This window comes from Pan paniscus, chromosome 2 (genome assembly GCF_029289425.2).
Source record: "Pan paniscus chromosome 2, NHGRI_mPanPan1-v2.0_pri, whole genome shotgun sequence".
NCBI classification, from domain to species: Eukaryota; Metazoa; Chordata; class Mammalia; order Primates; family Hominidae; genus Pan; species Pan paniscus.
The window spans coordinates 182045414-182065935 of record NC_085926.1 but is presented as its reverse complement, the minus strand read 5'-3'; the positions used below and the strand labels follow the sequence as shown (position 1 = coordinate 182065935).

At 52.5% G+C, this 20522-nt stretch overlaps 2 protein-coding genes across 3 annotated transcripts; both read right to left on the bottom strand.

Annotated features, from left to right (window-relative positions):
• Positions 1–609: 609 nt before the first annotated feature.
• On the bottom strand, positions 610–8482 carry ABCF3 (ATP binding cassette subfamily F member 3). Of its 2 annotated transcripts, XM_003806576.4 has the most exons (21): positions 8311–8482; positions 7937–8084; positions 7716–7795; positions 7153–7199; positions 6835–6932; positions 6613–6735; positions 6189–6455; positions 5755–5835; positions 5608–5667; positions 5452–5508; positions 5319–5341; positions 5153–5208; positions 4839–5039; positions 4665–4741; positions 3560–3604; positions 3348–3480; positions 1926–2014; positions 1719–1810; positions 1381–1513; positions 1163–1250; positions 610–1075 (listed from the first exon to the last, which is right to left on the bottom strand). In XM_003806576.4, the coding sequence occupies exons 1-21, from the start codon at positions 8381–8383 to the stop codon at positions 917–919; spliced, it is 2130 nt and encodes a 709-aa protein (XP_003806624.1). In that variant the 5' UTR covers positions 8384–8482; the 3' UTR covers positions 610–916. The 2 variants fall into 2 exon arrangements, with proteins under 2 accessions (XP_003806624.1, XP_034813702.1); XM_034957811.3 differs by lacking the exons at positions 6613–6735; positions 6835–6932; positions 7153–7199; ... (1 more) ...; positions 7937–8084; positions 8311–8482 and adding an exon at positions 5926–5932 and having other exon boundaries at positions 6189–6433.
• A 2015-nt stretch (positions 8483–10497) lies between these two features.
• Positions 10498–19849, bottom strand: AP2M1 (adaptor related protein complex 2 subunit mu 1). Its single transcript, XM_003806591.5, has 11 exons — positions 19628–19849; positions 17516–17632; positions 15462–15727; positions 14331–14413; positions 13603–13738; positions 13361–13502; positions 12772–12891; positions 12540–12675; positions 12339–12436; positions 11720–11831; positions 10498–11109 (listed from the first exon to the last, which is right to left on the bottom strand). The coding sequence occupies exons 2-11, from the start codon at positions 17587–17589 to the stop codon at positions 10975–10977; spliced, it is 1302 nt and encodes a 433-aa protein (XP_003806639.1). The 5' UTR covers positions 17590–17632; positions 19628–19849; the 3' UTR covers positions 10498–10974.
• Positions 19850–20522: the final 673 nt, after the last annotated feature.

The window sequence follows — 20522 nt, the reverse complement described above, 5'->3', positions numbered from 1 at the left end:
ATACTACCTGTGTTCAACATCTCTCCCCTCTTAAAGATTGCTTCATTTGAAAACAAAGTGTTCTATGCCTTCCTGTTAGACCCTGTCCTAAATTCCCTATTTCCCAGGCCCCTCCTATATGGTTAGAGGAAATATAAAGAACATGCAATCACCCAAGCAAAGTGAGGACAATGATGGTTTCTCTTCAGTGCTGAGTCTAGAGAGCAGAGAAGCAGGGCAAGCCGGAGCTAGATACGACTGGAGAAAGCAGCTGGCCACGTGTGAGGCCAGGTTACACAATCAGTTCAACTGCCCATCAGTGGGGGCTGTGACGACAGAACCCAAGACCCCTTCAGCTGAGGCTGAGCCCAGGCTAGGGCTAACAGCACCGCAATGATGCCAATACACTGCCCTTCATTCCACTGGCTCAGCCCACCCCAAGGTCAGGCAGGCAGATGACCTCCATGCCCCAGTAGCTTGACAATGTCTCTTCTAGAGGCAAGGCTGGTGCTGCTATTGCTTCCTACACGTGAGGGATACAAGTGCCACAGGAAAACGCCAATCCGAGAGTCCACAGCCCTCAGTAGGAGGCAACCACTGCCCAGGGAGCAGCAGACATGAGGCAAAGGAGACGCGGGGAGAGATTTAATTTACATAGCAGCCACTTGGGGTCCAGTCAGAGCTGGGGCAGTGGGGGAATCTATAACCCCAGAGGGTACCCCCCAGACCCCCGCCCCCGGGAGACCAGTCCTCACCAACCCTTGGATGGGCTCCCAAGGTTGTGCAGAAGATGCTCCAGTCAAAAGGATAGAGACATTTGGGAATAAGGCTGTCCCCAAGTTGGGGGAAGTCCACGGCCTGGAGTGGTGGCCTATGTGGTGGCCCAGGGGTCTGAGAGACCAGTCCATGTCCTGGGCGAGTCCTCAGCCTGATGGCCCTAGAGGAAGCCCTCGCGGCGGAACTGTTCCTGGAGGAGGGCGCGGTACTGGTCAAATCCTCCTTCCACACGGGTGACGCCGCCTCCTTCGCACACCCACAACTCCCGGCACACCAGCCTGATAAAGCGCTCATCGTGGGACACCAGAATCACACCACCCTGAAAGACAGGAGAGCAGGAGGTGCTCAGGGGGACACAAGAGGCACTGAGGCCTGGGAGGAGTGGTCAGGGTGAAGGCACACTCACCCTGAAATTGTTGAGGGCACGGCCCAGAGCCTCAATGGTCTCCATGTCCAGGTGGTTTGTGGGTTCATCCAGAATGTAGAAGTTGGGGCTGGAAGGCAAAACCAGGAAGGTGGGCAGTGAAGGGGTGTGGTGAGAGAAAATAAAGCCTTCTGATACAGTTTTCTACTGGGCAAGAAGGGGAAATGGGAGGGGAAGAGCTCTGGAAAATGAGGCCTCACCAGGGCATAGTCATCTGAGCAAAGGCCACTCGGCTCTTCTGGCCCCCAGACAAGCTGGCAACAGGACGCATGGCCAGTTCTCCGGAGATGCCATACCGACCCAGCTGGTGACGGTACTCCTCCTCAGGCCGCCCTGGAAAAGGACTCCCCAGATCAGGTGGCTTCTTGGCCCAACACCCTCCCTGTGCCCTCCAGCCACACCTCCAAGTCCCCATGTCCTTCCATCTAGGCTTGGCGGGGCTGCTCTGCACGCACCCCAAGGCAGGCCTAGCTGCTGGGGTCAGCCTCAGCCCTCTTCCCTACTCAAACTCTTCCCCCCACTCAAATCCCTAACTCACCAGGAAACTTGCGTGCCAGCAGTTCCACAGCACTGACGTTTAGGTCCAGCTGCTCCACATGGTGCTGGCTGAAATAGCCAATCTTCAGATTCCTGCAGGCAGAAGCCGAGGTGGAAAAGCAGACAAAGGCAATGGCCACGAAGGAGCGCAGGCAGCATGGGTGCCTGCAAATGTGCTCATGGGGGCAGGGGTGCGGGTGGGCCTGACCTGTGAGCGTGTCTGATGCCCCGAACAGGTGCCAGGTCCCCCAAAAGCAGCTTCAGCATGGTAGACTTCCCAGCCCCATTCTCTCCAACCTTAAGAAACATGAAAATGTCATACAGTGTGTGCCAGAAAAATAAATACGGTATGTTCTCATTCATATGTGGGCACTAAAAAGTGTTGAGCACATAGAAGTAGAGAGCAGAGTTGTGGTTACTAGAGGCTGGGAAGGATAAGCGGGGAGGAGGGGAATTGAGAGAGGGGTTCGGGAGAGGTTGGTTAACTGAAACAAAATTGCAGCTAGATAGGAGGAATGGAGGAATAAGTTCTAGGGTTCTACAGCACTGCAGGGACGCTACAGTTCACAATGATAGACTGTACATTTTCAAAAAGCTAGAAGATTCTGAATGTTCCCAACATAAAGTGATAAATGTTTATGATGAATATGCTAATTACCCTGATTTGATCATTACACATTGTATACATGCATGGAAGTATCATCTGTACCCCATAAATATGTACAATTATGTATCAATAAAAAGAGCACCGCTGTGTGTAACACAGAGGAGAAGGAAATTAGAAGGGGTCCCAGGCAGTCCCCAGTCCCGATGACTCCTTCAACAACCAAAAAAATATTTTTAAGGACTCTAGCCGGGCACGGTGGCTCACGCCTGTATTCCCAGCACTTTGGGAGGCTGAGGCAGGCAGATCATTTGAGGTCAGGAGTTTGAGACCAGCCTGGCCAATATGGTAAAACCCCATCTCTACTAAAAATACAAAAAATTAGCTGGGCATGGTGGCGGGTGCCTGTAATCTCAGCTACTTGTGGGGCTGAGGGAGAACTGTTTGAACCCGGGAGGCAAAAGCTGCAGTGAGCCAAGATTGTGCCATTGCACTCCAGCCGGGGCAACAGGGCAGGACTCTGTCTCCAAAAAAAAAAAAAAAAAAAAAGAACTCTACAGAAAAATGCATATACTAAGGTGAGCAATACTTGAGTATTTGCTAAGTGCTGGGGACTTACTTTTCCCAAGAACCAAGTGAGGTAGATGTCAGCGCCATCTTAAGAGTTAGGAAGCTGCTTGGTAACCAAGCTAGGAAATAGCATAGTCAAGATCCGAAGTCTGACCCTGAAGCCCATGCTCTCTCCTAAATGTCTCCAGGTTTAGAAAACTCAGAACCGAGACCAATAAGGTAAAGCACTGCTTTAAGTATTTTTAAAACACTATACACCAGGCTCTTCCTCCCTGAAGAGCAGCGCTGTGCGGCCAGAGGACAGGGCTAGTGTAAGTCCTGCAAAATCCTTAGCCCGGGCCCTCACTCCTGTTCCATAGACCTCATCCCTTTACAGCCTGAGGATCTGGGCCAATCCACACCACACACTTAGACAGGAGAGTCCCAGCTCACAGCACAGAGAAACAGCAGCCTTACCACACAGATGCGAGACTCGAGATCAGCAGACACAGAGAGGCGACTGAAGATGACGTGCTTTGGATCGTAGTAGAAATCCACCTCATCTAGCTGCAGAATTGGCGGCGAGAACTTCTCAAACCCATCAGGGAACCTGCAGGAGGTAGGGGTGAGGATGTGGGGGCAGCTGGAAGCAAGCAATTCCCCACCAGCCCCACTGGCCCAGCACTTACTTCATTACGACCTCTGATTCCTTGTCCACAGGCTTCAGCTCAGGCCTGGGAGAAGAGATGAGGTAGACTAGATTTATTACTTAAAAAAATAACTTCCTGCACCAGTAATATATGTTCAGAGAAAACTTAGAAAGGGCTTGTACTCCTACCACTCAGGTATCATTAGAGTCCATTCTTCTCATTTACTGTATGCTAAAAAATAGAATTAGGCTTTTTGTGACTTTTTATCCCCAGTTACTATATTGTGATATGTTTCCACGTCGCAAACATCTAAGCTTTATGATTTTAAGCTTCCTGCCAGCACTTATAGAAAGGGTACTTCAAAATTAAACTCCCAATGCATATTATCATTAGTTATTAAGGAAATGCAAATCAAAACCACAATGAGCTATCACTTCACAGCCACTAGGATGGCTAAAACTAAAAAAAAAAAGTCAATAACAGTGCTGCCAAAGACATGGAGAAATTGGAACTCTCATCCCTTGTTGGTAGGAATGTAAAATGATGTTGTTGCTTTAGAAAACAGTTTGACAGTTCCTCAAAACATTAATTTGGAATTACCAGGTAACCCAGCAATTCTGCGCCTAGGTACACACCCAAGCAAGCTGAAAACATATGTCCACACAAAAATTTGTACACCAATGTTCACAGCAACATTATTCATAATAACCAAAATGGAAACAACCCAAATGGCCCCTCATGACTCAATAAACAAAATGCTGTATATCCACACAACAGAATATTATCCAGCCACGAAAAGAAATGAAGCTCTGACGCACGCTACAACATGGACGAGCCTCACACATGACGCCAGGTAAAAGACGCCAGGCACAAAGGTCATATTGTATGATTCCATTTATATGAAATGCCCAGAATAAGCAGATACATAGAAGCAGAAACAGAAAGTAAATTAGTGGTTGCCATGTGCTAGTCAAGATTAGCCCTCCAAGAACAGTGTGGAATACTCTGCTTCCCAGCAGAGGAGGAAGTCACAGTTGGCTTCTAGCGAAGGAGAGACCTAGAATGGTAGGGCAAGGGTGGCCTGCAAATGCGGAAGGAGAGAAGAGAACAGGAGTCAGGCCCTGGCCAAGGATGCTGTACTCACAGCTTCTCCAGCATCTTGAGTTTACTCTGCACTTGAGAGGCCCTGTTGGCATTGTAGCGAAACCGGTCAATGAAAACCTGCAGGTGGAGGAGTGTAGGCATTGGTCAAATTCTCCCACTATCCCCCACTCTGGAACCCCTGGGATGGGACCCCCAGCCCTGCCAGGCCCCACACCTGGATGTGCTGGCGATACTGCTGCTGCGCCTCATATTCACGCTGCTGGTTGAGCAGCCGCTCCTGCTTACTCTTGATGAAGGTCTCAAAGTCTCCCCGGTAACCATCTAGCCGCTGGCTGTGCAGGTGGATGATGTCTGTGGCGATGGCATTCAAGAAGTTGCGGTCGTGGGAGACGACTAGGATGGTGGAGGGCCACGTCTGAGGGGTCACAGGACAGCAGGCCCAGTTTGGGAGGGCAGTCAGTTCTCAGGCCCCCAGGTATCTTGGAGGCCGCCTTTCCCCAACACACTCCAGCACCCACAGGCACTCACCTGCAGGTAATTCTCCAGCCACAGGATGGCCCTGACATCCAGCATGTTTGTAGGTTCTGGAGAAGCAGGGGAGCACACACTTGGGATTGAAGGGCTGGAGAACTAGGAACTTGGATGCTACCACCCCTGCCCATCCTAAAGTCAGGGTGCCCCATTTCAAACTCACCATCTAACAGCAGAAGATCTGGCCTATGAAAAAGAATACATGGCCTGAGGTTTTAGGTCAGCAACTCATGCCACCTCCCAAGAGCTAAGACCAATCTTCCATAGGGCTTCATACACTGGCCCAGAAGACTCACCTAGCAAAGAGGGCCCGGGCCAGGGCCAGCCTCATCCTCCAGCCACCTGAGAACTCCCTAAAGAATGATGGAGTCACATTATGGGTGGGTGTTCATCAGGGCAGGAAGGGGCTGAGACAACAGGGTTCAAAGCCAAGAATGGCAAGGGTCACTCACCGGGTGGGCTGCTGCTGCATTTTAGGGGTAAAGCCAAGCCCAGCGAGAATGACTGATGCCCTAGTAGAGAAGAAATCGAAGAACTCAGGTGGAACAGTCCACAGAAGGGAAAGGAAATCTGAAGGAGGGAGGGGGAGCTTTAAATACCTGGCAGGTGCCTTGTCAGCCTCAATCTCCTCCAGTTTGGCATAGATTTCTGCCAGCTCTGCAGCTTCAGAGCCCTCCGCCCTGGAGGGAGGAGAAACAGCAATTGGCCTAAGCGGGGGCAGTCTAGGAGGATGTCCTGCACCCTATACCGTTGGAAAGGCCATTGGCTACCTTGTGGCTGGAAGAGGAAGAGAATACAGGAAGGGTTTGCACAGTGCTCATTACCTTGGGCACTATGGAAATGGGCACTGTGGAAAGAACAAGAAAGGGCAATGGGCACTGTGGAAAGAACAAGGGCTTCTGAGTCCCAGAGTGCCAAGTTCTAAGCTCTGCTGATTACTAGGATGTACATGCAAATTATGGATTGTTCCAGGATGGCAGGCGCTCTGTAAGCGACAGCGGCTGCTAGTTACTCCCTAGCCGGGAGTCCTCACCTGCCAGCAGCAATCTGGGCACTGAGCTCCCGCTCCCTCCGTAGCAAATCCTCTCGCACACTGTCACTCTCCAGCACACTCTGCAGGGCAGGAGTGTCATCTCCAGCAACCTCTTGCTCAACGTGCAGCAGGGAAATGTGGGCTGGAACCCGCAGACTCCGGGTGGCCAGCATCTTCAGTAACGTTGTCTTCCCCAACCCATTCCGCCCCACCAGCCCGTAACGGCGGCCCCATGCCAGGTTCACATCCGCTCCAGCCAGCAGTACTCTGCAGGAGTGGAGAAAGGAGACCAAAGATGCTCTAGAAATAGGTGCACAGCAAGTTTAACGACAAACCTAACATTGTTTATAGCCCCGTTTCACCTCTCCAAATTGTCCTCTAATTAGAAAAAGAAAGTCAACCCCTGCCACCACTATTCCCTCACCTATCGCCAAAAGACACGTCAAAGTTCTCAATTCGCACATCATAGGATTTGTTCTTGCCAGATGATTCCAACCGACTCTCCTTTCTGCTGCCTGCCTGGCTGGCTGATGCCTCTTCTAAGACTCTTTAAAGGGAGAAATGGACAGCTCTTAGTGCTCCCCACCACCTTCTGTCCAGGCAAAAGCTGCTCTGCTCTCTTCTGAGCCATGCTTCCCCCACTCACAGAGGGTTGCTGGTCTTGAGCGTGTCCTTCTCTGAGCGCTTCTCCTGCTTTGCCTTAAGTCGAGCCTCGGCCTTCTCTAACTTCTTTGCATTCACTGTCTAAGGGTCCAAACACATCGACTTCACTCTCGGGTGTAGGCTCAGAAAGGAACCCCAAGAGAGAACATCTCGAGTAAACCCTCTTAACTTACCCATGATGAACAGACTCAAAGGCTCAGGAAAAGACATAGTCAGAAATCCCCCCAAAAGATACTCCAATTAGACAGTCAACTCCCAACCCCATCACAGACAGTCCCCTCCCTTGCTTCCTCCTCCTCACCGAGGACTGTTCCCTCTTTAGCAGTCCTGGAAGTTTGGTTCCACAGTCTGTAAGCGATAAGAAAAGCAGTCACCTTCTCCCTGAGGGAAGGGAAACTAACATTTTGAGTGACTAATATGAACCAGGCACAGACACAGACGTTTTCTACAAAACCTTATAATACTGCAGATAGATGGCTATTATCTTCCCTGCACTAAAAACAAAACAAAACAAAACAAAACTCACGTAGAAGGATACAGAGGCATAGACGAGGCTGGGGACAGATAACCAACTCTTACAAGATCATGCAGCTGGTTAGCAAGTTGCAAAACTGGGGGTGAAAGCACGTCTGTCCAGCTCCACGCTCTTATGCCTCCTACCCTACCCAAGAGCCTGGAGGGAGAACCCTCCAACCTCCTCCCCACCCCCATCATGGGCTTTTCTGCCCTCGGTAAAGACATCAACTAGCTCCTACAACCTTGTCCTGTGGAAAAGACGTAGGAGCCCTAAGCTGCAGGCAGCAGATGGTTGGGGGCGGAGAAAAGCACAGGGGGGCAGTTAGTTCAACCTCCCCTCACTCTCACCGTAGTTCTCCGTTATCTTTGACAACTGGATAGGGGCGTCCAGTAGCACCTGGCTATTTCCCTGGCTTTGTGGCTCAGCCCTATGTGGGTAGGGATAGAAAGCGCACAGTTAGGAGTTGAGGGAAAAGCTCTATGGCCATCAGATCTTCTTCCCCCACCTCTTGTCTCCGGACCGTTCGCCGTCCCTTCGCCCCCATCAACTCCTACTCCCTGGCACATACAGACGCAGAGTGTTGTACATGCGCTGGCACACGGCCCTGATGCCCGCGTCATCCTTGCTGTCCCCGGACACCTCTTGCAATAGTTCCCCTACAGCTTCCACCAGGTCATCCACAGACTCGAAGTCCGCGCTGCCGCTGTGCAAGACGCCTGGGCAGGGCGTGGTAGAACGAGGAAGGTATCGGGTAGGGTGGACACACAAGCAGTTTCAGTCCCCAGACAGAGGCCCCAGTCCAGGCTCCAGACCCAACCAGCCCCCGGGACAAGAGGTCATGCAGAGGAGAGGCCTGGCAACAGTCCCAGGCACGACGCTCGCTTAGACTTTTCCCTGGCCTCCACTTCGGTCTCCCCAGCCGGCCGATTCAGTTCTGCTTACCGGTCACGTAGTCGAAGACTTGTCCGTCAATTTCGGGGAACTCGCTCCGCAGGATTTCGGCGCAAGTCGCCATGTTCCACTCAGGAACCCGTCCGCGCAGTCGCTGTGAGACCCCGGCCTAGGCCCGCCCCCCGCCCTGCCCCCGAAATCTCGCCCTTCCTTGCAAGGCGCATGTGTAGCGGTGACGCAGGAAAGGAGCGGAGTGCGTGGAGCCCGGTGGGCGGGGCGAGCGGGGCCTTGAGGAGAGGCGCCGAGTCTGCGCCGGAGCCGCGCTCTCTGCGCGTGCGCGACATCTTTTCCGCTGAAAGATTAGCCACATGTGCGGTTCTCGCTGCCTTCTGGGAGGTGGAGTTCCGGGAGCGAGGGGTGGGGCAAGGGCTGGGAGCTCAAGGTTTATCGGGGCCGCGAGGCACCCGTGGTCTGGCGGGTGGGAGCCTCCCAAGAGGCAGGCGGCTGATAAAGCACTTTGGCTTTGCCAGGTTTTATGCGCTCCCTGGAGGCGCGTCTGCTGCTGGTGCGTACCCAGTCAGGCCCATTTTGGAGCCTGCCCAGAGCTTTGCTGACTCACCCCGGTCCCTGACTCTCAGAAGCCCCCTGCTCAGTGCTTTGCTTTCGCGGGTCCCCAGACCCTACGGGCTCCTCAGCCTGGTGGCCAGCGCCACCCGCCTCCCCGCCGCGACCGCCTTTTCACTGTATAATTCAGCCGACCTTTGTGAATTAAGCCCATTCAGTTCTTCCACCACCCCAGGGCACGACCAAATCCACCGCCAAAGGGCAAGAAAACCAGGACAACGTGGCCTGTATAAATTATTCCCTACCTACACCCTGAGCAGACTTCTCTGCACTCAATAAATGCCAATAAAAGGCTATTTCCTTTCACCGATTCCCTCGGGAAGTTAGGAATTTCCTCCAAAATGATGCTACTGCTTTATATTTAACGTGAATATTCCTCCAATTGGTCTCTAAAAGTGGCACCGAAAATTACATTATTACCCATTCATCCCTTTGGATTAAACATTGCCATCATGAGGAATCAATCCCGATATTGAACCATTTTACAGGAAATACAGGTAAAGAGGAATATTTTAAGTGACTTCATGGGGACAACAGGCAAATTCTGATGGGGTAAACTACAGAACTCTGGTTTCTTCGACAAAATTGCAAGACCTGAAGGGAAACATCAATTTTTAAAATTTGAGAAGCATTAACCAACCACAATGGACCTTATCTGGAAAAATTTGATAAGACACCTGGTTAAGTGAACACAGACTGGATGTGATATTAAGGAACTGGCCACGCATTGATCATAGTTGAAGCTGGGTGATGAGACATGAAGATTCATTATATTCTTTTTTTTTTTTTTTAATTGGAGAAGGAGTTTCGCTCTTGTTGCCCAGGCTGGAGTACAATGGCGTGATCTTGGCTCACCGCAGCCTCCACCTCCTGGGTTCAAGCGATTCTCCTGCCTCAGCCCCCGAATAGCTGGGATTACCGGCATGCACCACCACGCCCGGCTAATTTTGTAATTTTAGTAGAGACGAGGTTTCCCCATGTTGGTCAGGCTGGTCTCGAATTCCGGACCTCGGGTGATCCACCCGCCTCGGCCTCCAAAAGTGCTGGGATTACAGTGTGAGCCACCGTGCCCAGTCCATTATATTATTCTCCTTGCAAATCTTTCCTCCTACCACCCAGTCAGCAAGATTTGGGAAGCTTGGGTAAATGATGGAATTAAAAGGTCAATTTCTTAGGATGGCTACAAGACCAAATGTAAACTTCACACTTAATCTATGCTTAATCTAATTAGAAAACATCTGCCTAAGAATTAGAGAAAGAGCTGGGTGCTGTGGTGGTGCGTGCTTGTGATCCCAGCTACTCCAGAGGCTGAGGCAGGTAAGATCTCTTGAGCCTAGGAGTCCGAGGACCAGGGGGAATAAAAAGGAGCTAGGGAAAGAATCTATCCCCAGGGTACTGGGGCCCGCTGCGGCTGCTTGCCCTTGAGGCTTTCTAAGAGGAGCCAGGAAACCTGGGCCCAGAACCTACAAGGATAAGGGCTTGGATGGCCCAGGAGGGGCCTAACTGGGACAAGACAAGGAAAGAGCCTTTAGAGTATTCAGTACAGAAAACTGCGCAGAGAGCAACACCAGTTCCCTCCCCATGTAGCTCCCACATCAACACTAAGCCAGCAACTCCACTCTACAGAGTTTATTGGGTTTGTAACTGGACGAAGTCACACGTGTACAAAATGAAGCTCACACTATACCAAAGCAGAGTAGGGACTGAGGCCGGGGATCCATTACTGGCCTTTGGGGGAGCTCTGAGGTGAGGGGCAACCAACCCTCCCACTCCAGAGCTGTGGCCACAGGGGTGGGAAGGAAAGGGAACCCACCTGGCTTTGGTCACAGAACTCAGAGCCTGGCATTAGGCCAGGACAGACAGGTGGATGGGAGAGCAGGAGCCTCAGAACTCCCCTGCCCAGGGAGCCCAGGGGCTGCTCCACCGGTCCCACTTGCAATGTGCTTGGCCCAGACCTAGACTCAGGGGCTGGTGCAAAGGGAAGGCAGCAAAGCAGGAGGGAGGAGACACTGATGTGTGGTGGGGGAGGGAGCGGCACCTGGACCTGTGGAGGAGGGTGGCTGGGGAGGTGGGCTAGCTGCCTAGTGGCAGCTAGCAGCGAGTTTCATAAATGCCACTGCGGCCAATGTAGCGCACCCATTTGATGACATCATGGTCGCTGTAGTTCAGCTTCGGTTCAAACACCTTCAAGTAGCGCACCTTGAGGCCAGAGGGCGCGAATGGCACCTGGGCAAGGAGAGCTAGTTAGAAATGTGGCCTTCCTCTTACAGCCGCTCTCCTCTGGGAAGTCCCGTTGCCCTGCCCTACTTCATCTCTACTACAGGTGTTTGAATGGCTGGGGTCCTGAAAGAAGCTGGGGCGGCGTGGGACCTAAGAGGTGACTAAAGAAGAAAGCCCTACCTGTGACACCTTGAATCAGTTCCTTTAATCAGCAGGAGACAGCAACCAAAGAACTGCTTTAGAACATACTTATCCTGCTCAATATTATGAACTTAAAAATAAGGTGGAGAAAATTATGTCTAACATGCGCAAAGCAAAGTCAGCCCATTATCCTGTCTGTAAGTAAACTTTGTGTCTTACCTGGCATTTAAACAATCTAAGTTTTTTGAAAGAACTGTGTTAGGACAAGCCGAGAGAAGTAAAAGATTTGCCTCATTACAAATAGTAATTTCTACTAAGAGGCTTGAAAGGGGAAGAATGGATCTATGAATTAAAGCCAGTTCTTCTTTCTAGGCCTCAGTTTCCTCACCTCTAAGGTGCAGCGGTTAATCGGAATGATCTCTAAGAGGTCTTCCAGCATACCCTGGCATGACTCTAGGCCCCTCCTCTGCCATACCTCAAAGTTCATGGAAATGGGGGGTCGAGCCCATTTCTTCTTGTCGTTGGTAGGCAGAAGCTCAATCTCTGCGCTGATCTGTGATTCCTTCATGCCTGCCATGCGCTTGATCCTGGGAACACAGGGACAATGGGCAGCCCATTGGGGCTTGGAGGAGTTTCAAGGGCAGTTGCCCATTTCAAGCAAGGAGAGAGCCCAGGAGCTTGCAGGAGGTGCCAGAACAAGGAGAAGTGGTCAGGACCCTGCTAATCACTTGCTGTGGAAACTTGGGTCTACTTCTTTAGAACAACAGGATGCAGTTTCTGCCTAGACACTTGGCATGCTATCGTTTGCTTTGTCTGCTTCACAGATACATTACAAAGGCAATGTATTCCCTTTGTAATGTATACATTACAAAGGGAAATGCCAAAGCATCTTAAAAAATAAGCACGTGCATGAACCCAAATGCAGGCGTGTACATACTCACATGGAGGTATAAAGACTGACAGTACAAGCAGAGGCTCCTAGAAAAGCAAACAGGCACGCTCCCCTGCCCCTCATTCAGAAGGATCAAAGCTGAAAACAAGAGGGTATACTGGGATCTTGAGCCCTGCTGTGGCCTAATGAAGGAAAGACTCACTTCCACACGATGGCATTCTCGCTGGCCTTGTACTTGGCCTTCCCCTTCATGCAGATCACCTGCACCCCGCTTGTGTTCAGTGGGGTTGGGATCCTCACCTAGAAGTGACACACCTGTCAGGGAGCTCTGTCAAGCTGTGACATCAGCTACCTTTATTCCTAGGGACAAGTTCTTCCTCCTCCCTGAGCCCCCTGTCCTCACCTCAATCTTCTGAGCCAGCAGTGAGGGTTTAAAGTTGGACTTGATGACCACCTTGACCTCCAGTTTGGTGCGTCCCACTTCTCGCACTAGCGGGATCACCCGGAAGGGAAGGATGATGTCCTTGGTTGTGCGATACCTTAAGGGATGGGAAGCAAGGTTACCAAAGAGCTGACCCACTTCGTCTCCCCAATCTGCCAGCAGCACTAGCTGCCTCCTCACACCCCAATGGCACCTCATAAGCTCAAACTCTCCATCTGGCGGGATAAAGCTGATGCTGCGTTCAGAGTCAAACTTGCTGAGTCGCACACACTGGTGGAAGGTGCAGTCATCAATGGCAATTGATTGCTTCCCGCTGCAAGCAGGGGCAGAAGAGGTCTCATTGGTACAGGAGAATGACAGCTGTCATGCTGGGAGACCACTCCACCCCAGGCTGGCACCAGAGACTATGAAAAGCTGCTAGAATGCAGCTCTGTGACTCGGAGGTCTGCCCCAGAGCTTGGGATGAGAGGGAAGCCTTGCAAGCTCATCTCTTGGGGCTCCTTCTGCTAGGGACCTGGGTGTTTCAGGCACACTGGGCAGAGGCTGTCAGTATGTACAGAAAAGGCCTTGGTCCTAGGGACCAAACAAAGGGGCTTGCTCTCTGAGGACGATCCCCTCATCTCTCGTAGCACTAATGTCAAGAGCGAACAGCCAGGCTTACCGTCAGGAACAGAGTTTGCAATTACAGTGGGAATGAAATCCAGAAGAAACTTGTGGTTCACTAGACCCCACTGAGCCCTCCAAGGGACACCCTCTCCCACCAGCTCTCCTGCCTCAGGCACCTCTTGCTTGTTTCATCAGCTGTGCCTTTGCCCTGCTTTTCAATAACAATCTTGTCATTCATCCCAAACTTGCATTCAGGCATGCCACTCAGGTAGCTCTTCATCACCACCCGGCCCGACACATGGGCACTCAGCACCTGCCCTGGTGATGGAACAGATAAATGGGGAGCAGCGGAGTCAGGCAGGCAGGCCCAGGATCCTGCCCTGGGCCCCCTCCAACTTTGTCGTGAGAGGGGCCTCACCTTGTGGGGACATGAGCAGGTTCACACTCTCCAGCACATCCAGGAAGAGCTCATTCCGGCGATACTTGATACCCTCTCGCCGCCAGCCAATCTGCCCAGTCACCTGGCTGGTGATCTGTGACTGCTCTTCTTTTGTCTACATGAGGGCAGAAACAAACAGCAATGGCCTCACTCCTCTGTCCCTTTAATCATCCTGTCTCTATCCCCACTCCACCCTCATTCCCCTTCTAGTCCCCACCTGTAATCCATTTTGCCCTATAAGCCCCAAAGGGCAGGGCCTGGAGAAACAAAGCAAAGCTGCAAGGGTGGAAGCTGAGGGAAGAGCTTACCTGATGCTGGAGGCCGCAGGGCCAACGAGGTGCCCACATGAAGCAGCAAGGGAGGCAGAAAAGGAGGAGAAAGCTATGAGGCTTGGATCCTAGAGGAGAGGGCCCAAGCTCGCTCCTCCTGAGGAACACCAGGCCTCAAGACCAGGCCTCCTCCCCCACCCCTCAGTGCAAAAGGAAACTGCTTGAGCTGTATTCCTGGTAATAGAGATGCTGAATTGGCTGCTCCTGCAGTGGGAGGACCACACAGAGCAAAATAGGCCTGCAATCATGGCAGGAGGCTCAGGCCAGCACTTCCTGTCATGGGAGGGCTCATGAGTCAGCTCAGACAAGGCTCAGGGGCCAGCTGAGATGAAGGGAGATTGGACTCCACCCTGACTATAGTCTGCACAATTCAAGTACCTGACTCTTGATGCCCTGCTGCGTGATGAAGGTTTTCAGCGCGCCTGTCTCGGAATTCTGTGGGTAGCCAAAGTCTAGAATCTCTGCAAAAAGAAGGGAACCATCAGCCCCTGGACAGAGCTTCTTCATTCCAGCCCCTACTTGGGCCTACACATCTGACCGGCACAGCTCCCAAAGCCCATGTGGGATCATCCGCAACAAAGTCTTCTAGCTTTGTAGCATTTATTCTGTGATTTGTGCTTTACAGGAAAACAATTCAAATGTTTGATTTTTTTCAAATAGAGAAATTAAGGCCAGGTGCAGTGGCTCATGCCTGTAATCCCAACACTTCGGGAGGCCAAGGTGGGAGAATCACTTGAGCCCAGGAGTTCAAGACCAGCCTGGGCAACATAGCGAGACCCAGCTCTACAAAAAATAGTAAAAATGAGCCAAGCATGGTGGCATGTGCCTATGGTCCCAGCTACTCAGGAGGCTAAGGCTGGAGGATTGCTTGAGCCTAGGAGGTCGAGGCTTCAGTAAGCTGCAATTGCACCACTGCACTCAGCGTAGGTGACAAGAGCAAGACCCTGTCTCAAAAAAAAAAAAAAAAAAAAAAAGAAATCAATAGAAGAGTCACATGGCCAGTGGGTGGCAAGTCAAGAAGCTTTGAGCCGTTTTCTCCAGAAAATAGACATTGGGAAGGTGGAAGTATTCACCTTCTCTTAGATCACACTCTACAGAGGAACAGAGATAACAGTGCACCCCAAGAGGCTTGTAATATCTCACTCTCCCCCAGGCTCTGAAGCAGCTGCTGAGATGGAAAACTGGGTGGACAGTTAGTGAACTAAGGTCCAAGCCACAAAGGAAAGAGGATGAATACAGGAGGTTCAGCCACCAAACCTGAGTCAGGTTCCTAGCCCCTTGGAAGATCACCTGCTGGCCTATTTCTGTGTTCTACTTCAGACCAGCCTTTAGGTCTGGATGTGAACTGGCCTTCTGAGGGGCATAGAGATCCTAGCCCAAGAGACCAGATACTCAGGAAAGAAAGTTCAGAGTGTACCAGAGCCTCGGACCTACACCCACCTTCAGGCCAGGCCCAGCCTGGTTTTTTCCCACCCTACGCCCGCTGCCGTGCCAGCCCGCCAGCCTCACCATCCAGCAGCTCATATATGAGCACAAAATTGTTCTTGATGTTTTCCTCGCTGATCTTGCCAAAGTAGGCAGCCATCACGTCACACATCTTATAGAGGAATTCGAAGACCATGGCAGCGTTGACATTCTGCTTGGTGACTGCTGCCAGCCAAATGTTGGACCGCTTAACGTGGAAGAAGCTGGTGCGAGCAATGTTGGTGACGGGGCTGCGCACCTGCTGCCGGGCATGGATAACATTGACCCGAAAGGCATCCACTGCGTTCCTCCTGAGGGAAAAGAGTGCATAGGGCCTACTCAGCACCCAGGCGAACCTTACCCCATAAGGATCAACCACAGCTGCTAACAGCCCCACCCTCCTTTCTGCAGAAGTCTGACACACACACTCTAAAGAAAGCCAATGCCTAAACCACTGGAGTGGTTCCCTTCTTATGACTCCCTGTGGAGGCATGGGAAGAGCGCCTGAGCTGGGCTAGTGTCTAAAGGCCACAAGAAATAGGGAAGTCAACTATTAAGGCTGATGTAACCTTAATAAAGTGAGGTTCATCAGGTTTAGAGACAGATATTCCTTACTCCCAGGGCTGGCCCTAATTTCCCAGCTTTATCTAGCTTCCCTGTAAGCTCCCAGGTCCAGGACAGAAAGAGACACTGCTTCTTCAGTCCTCCCGCTAGTGATCCCACCAGTGGGGAGGGCCGACTCCTCCAGATGTTAGACAAAGCCAGCATAGCTTCAGAAGTCACAAAGGAGGGAGAAGTACCAAGGGGCCATGGAATTGTGCTACCCATTCTTGCCCAGGATCCAACTCCAGAGCAAGTTGAGGGAATGAAAAAGGATGCAGGAAAACGATGGGGGCAGGCCCCCACCCACCTGTACCTGGGCAGCAGCTTGAGAGGCCGCTTACCTATTGCTACGGCAGCCAATGAGATGGGATGAGAGAAATGACGCCAGCAAGAAGAGGAGAGTGACAGCAACAAGAGAGAGGGTTAGACACACAACACACCGGGAGGGCAGCACACACCGTGAGGCAGAAGCAGACAAGACAGGCAAGGCGGCGTGTGACCTGGCCTTGGCTTGCCCAGTCCATCCAAGGCAGGAGGGGGTCCGGGGTGGGGGGTGTAGCCAGCCAGGTTCAGACAGGCCAGGCCTTGCCACAGCTGCAGCTCTAGCTCATGCCACACCACCAGCCAATGGACAAACGCCCGCAAGGGCCAAGCCAGCCCATCAGCCAGGGAGCCAAATGAAGAGCACTGCCACAGGCCCATTCTGTGACTTTATCTCAAGCTCTCTGAGGAAGAAAAACAGGCAGCAGGAACCAGAGGAGCCTACTCTTTAGCGCCTCGGAGGCTAGGATAGGTCCCTTCAGTCGCAAAGAACAAGGGCGTGCAAGAGGGCGCAGAATGAGAAGGCAGGCTGTGGCTCTGTGTGAAGGCCCAGGATATGGAGCTGCTCTGGGTCTACTGAGAGGGTAGCATGGCTTCCCTGCCCTCCCACAGTGACCCAGAGAGTGCCTCATGCTTCCTCCCAGCCTCTCCCCAGGGAATGGCCCAGAGGAACTGAAGACAGCTGAGTCAGCAGCCTGACGACTCCTGAGAAAGGGAGCAGGAGAGGATTGGGCAGCTTGGAGGGGCTTTCGACAGAATCCAGTGAAGGCGTTTGATATGGGAAGGGCTTCTGAGAGCAAGGCTTGATTAGTGCCTCCAGCGTGGCCACTAACCCCACCCACTGGAGACAGTTCTCCTTCTCCTCCTCAAAGAAGGAATTCACCAGCCTGGGCAAAGGCACTGTAACTAGAGAAACAGGATGCAGGAAGGGAAGGAGTTCCTAAAGCTGTGGGACCATGCCATTCCACAGGTCCCACCTAGGGGCTGGCAGGCTGGCTGCCGGGCCAATACCACCAGACCTAATGGGAGCCAGGCTACACTAGCTGAGCTTCCAGGGTGCAGCCAGGGGTCAGGGTGGCCCAAGTCAAGCCAATGGTGGGAAAAGACCTAATCCTGCATGCTGGGGCTGGGGGGCTGGAGTGGTGGGGCACAGCTGGCTCCGCCAGGGGACTCACCCGATGTCATCTCGGTAGACTCGGGAGATGAGCACCTCCCCCTTGTGATTATAGATGAATAAGCCTCCAATCATGGCGGCAGATCAGTCTCCGCAGCCCATCGCTCTGAGAACAGACCTAGGACAGGCGGGGGCAGGGTAAAAGAAGACCTCAGAATCGCTGCCAACATCCCCTGTGGAGCTGTGCAGGTCACTGGAGCTTTTTTCCTGACTCAACCCTTTAGCAAGTGACCCTGCAGCCCTCCCAGACATGCCCCTCCCCTCAGCCAGGCTCCAGTTCCTGTTTATTCCACACTAGATGGGAGAAAGAAACAGAGAGAGATTAGGCCCAGGATTCTAAGGCCATTTTGACCCTCCCTTTCCTGGGGCTGAGCATCAGTAACCCCCGCCCCCTCTCCCCAGCACTGAGCTCAGGAATGATCCTTTTCGGCCCCCTCCTGTGCAGACTCTCGGGCTCCCGCCAGTGACTCACTAAGGCTTGCCTGCCTGCCTGCCTGCGGCTGCAGGAATGGCGGTAGGAATTACTCCAGTTGGTTCAGGCCTGGGGCCCCCAGGCATAACCTTTACAGCATCCAGTCTCTTGGGCTCCACTACCCTTCAGAGAAGGTCGCAGGGCCTGAACTTCCGGCACTCTAATTCACAGAATTCAAACATTCCAGGAAAGGGTATAAGGAGAAGAGAAGGGAGCCCTTAGGCCCTAATGTGGACCCGGGAGTGTGGCTTAACCTCTTCCAGGCAGTGGAATAAGCAGGCAAAGGGCACAGGAGGAAGGTCCTAGGGCTGGCAGACTACACTTCCATCACCCAAGCTGCTTATTACAGTTATTTCTGATTACCACCCCCCTTTCAAAAAGCTCTGGAATGCAATAAAAATAAGGACTGGGGGGTGGGGGTGGTGCAGGCTCATAAAATTAAGAAATCCTTCCATCTGAAATCGTGATTCCAGGCCCATGAAGTAACTCATTTCTGGCCTGGGTGCCTATAAGCAAGAAGCAGGGATGTCAGGATGCCTGAATTATCCAAATTATTTGGGTCAAATTAATTTAGACTGTTTGAGAAAAGGCATTAATTTGGTTTTAGATTTCCTGGATTAGCCCTGGTATTAATTTCACAGGGAGTACTTTAGAGGACTTTTCTAAACTGGAAAATAAAGCCTTTTCCTGTGGCTGTCAAGGTCTTCCAGAGGGGTGAGCGGTCTCTCAAGGTGGTGGACTCATCCCATCCCTCAGTCCCAAACAGGCTGGGAGAGGAGATGCAAAATGGAGGTAGAGCCTGGGGCAAAGAACCAAGTCCACAGGTATCGAGTGATAGGTAGCGAAGGGCACCCGAGAACCAGAGGGGGGCCTTGGGCAAGAATGGAACATTTAGTTAAGGGGAAAGACCTTCAGTGAAAGCCAGGCAGCGTCCTCAGGTGAGCCCACAGCAGCAAACTGGGCTGGTGGAGTGCACCTAAAGGTAAGGGTTTCCAGTATGGAAAAGGTCAAGGCTTTAAGAAGGAAAAACCGGCCGGGGGAACTGACAGTGGTGAATAAGGGAAAGCTGGGGAGACAGAGCCTGCTTGGGGTTCAGGTGCAGAGTAATGAGAGGGTGGTGGGCTTTTCGCCTTGGGGAGGACATTGTGGGAAAAGATGGTGCCATGGGGGTGCGGGGGCTGTCACAGGTCTAAGGAAGAAGAGCCGCGGGGTGCCACTGAACTAAGAGGAGGGGGTGCCGCATGGCGTGAGACCTGTCACGGTGCAAGGCGGCGGCACAAGGGGGTGTCACTGTCCTACGAGACGGGGAAATTGTCCTTGCGCGGAGGGGTAAGGGGTTGGCACGATCCTAGGGAGGGGGCGCTGCGCAGCGTTCCTGCTCTGGGAGGATTCCAGGCGGTATCCCTCTCATGGGAGGCGCCAGGCGGGTCAGGTGGAGGGCACCGCTCCCCGCCAGCCCTGCAATCGCGCCCCGGGCGCCCCCGCCCCACCGTCAGCTAGCTCCCGGGTCCGAAGGCTGAAGCCACTCCCGGGTGTGGGCAGCTTTCCGCCAGCTCAGTGCAGGGCAGGACAAAGCTGCGCGGCGAGGCAGACGACCCGCAGCGTCCTCCCCCACGCCATAAGGCCAGATCCCCGGCTCACCTGGTGTCCGCGGCCCCCTGCTCTGCCGGCCCGGCCACTCTCCGGATCCCAAGATGTCCGCCCGCCCCCTGCTCGTCTGCCCGCTGCCTCGGCTTTCACCGCAGTGCCGCCGCCCCGCCCCGGCCCCGGCTGCGCGTGCGCGCCGGCGTCTAGCGCCGACTACAAATCCCGTCAGGCCTCGCGGCCTCCTTGCTTGCAATTTGAAGCTCTCTAGGTTTAGCAAAACTACAACTACCGACTGCCTTCGAGAAACCGCCCCCGCCTCAGGAAGGGGTAGGCGTGGCCTTAGTCGGCCCTACCAGAAATACACATTCCAGCATACACCGCTCCACCCGCCTCATTTTTTTTTTTTTTTTTTTCACTGAGCGCTCTGGGAATTGTAGTCCCTGCACTTCCTCCTGTTCCTATGTGTGTTCTGGAGAGCTTTGGGATATTAATGCCATTTGTGGAAGCACATCTGTTAAGCCTTGGATTGCTGTAGGCTTTTTCTGTCTCCAGAGTCCCAGGACTGGCTGTCCTCACTTTACACACAAATAAATACAACTGGGCAGTAGAAGTGTTTGTGCTGAATTTACTGCTTTCTAACACCACCTCTGATTCTCTCAAGCTTTTCTCATATATTTGTTCCGGACATGAGCTTTTTCCAAGGGATCAAGACCCAAGGAGAGGAGCGGGGAGGAAGGAGGCGACTGCTTGGAAGAAACTAAACCTTTTCACAAATAAGTCCATGACTGTACACTCTTCCTGGAGGTCAGCTACAACTTTTCATGAACGAGCCGATGTTCTCCTTAGCTATACCGATGCGACTGTGTATGCCTTCTAGTGACAGGCATATATGTTGCTTAGAAGACGTTCGAAGAGTTGAATTTAGTTTGACATGGGATTTGAAATCCCC

Coding starts and splice junctions, on each gene's coding strand:
- ABCF3 (XM_003806576.4), bottom strand. CDS start 8,383: ATGGCGACTTGCGCCGAAATCCTGCGGAGCGAGTTCCCCGAAATTGAC. Junction 2,015..3,347: donor TCGAGTCTCGCATCTGTGTG/GTAAGGCTGCTG, acceptor ATGTTTCTTAAG/GTTGGAGAGAATGGGGCTGG. Junction 1,076..1,162: donor GTGCCCTCAACAATTTCAGG/GTGAGTGTGCCT, acceptor CCTGTCTTTCAG/GGTGGTGTGATTCTGGTGTC.
- AP2M1 (XM_003806591.5), bottom strand. CDS start 17,589: ATGATTGGAGGCTTATTCATCTATAATCACAAGGGGGAGGTGCTCATC. Junction 13,739..14,330: donor AGCAGGGCATCAAGAGTCAG/GTACTTGAATTG, acceptor GCCCTCATGTAG/ACAAAAGAAGAGCAGTCACA. Junction 13,503..13,602: donor CCTGCTCATGTCCCCACAAG/GTGAGGCCCCTC, acceptor TTCCATCACCAG/GGCAGGTGCTGAGTGCCCAT.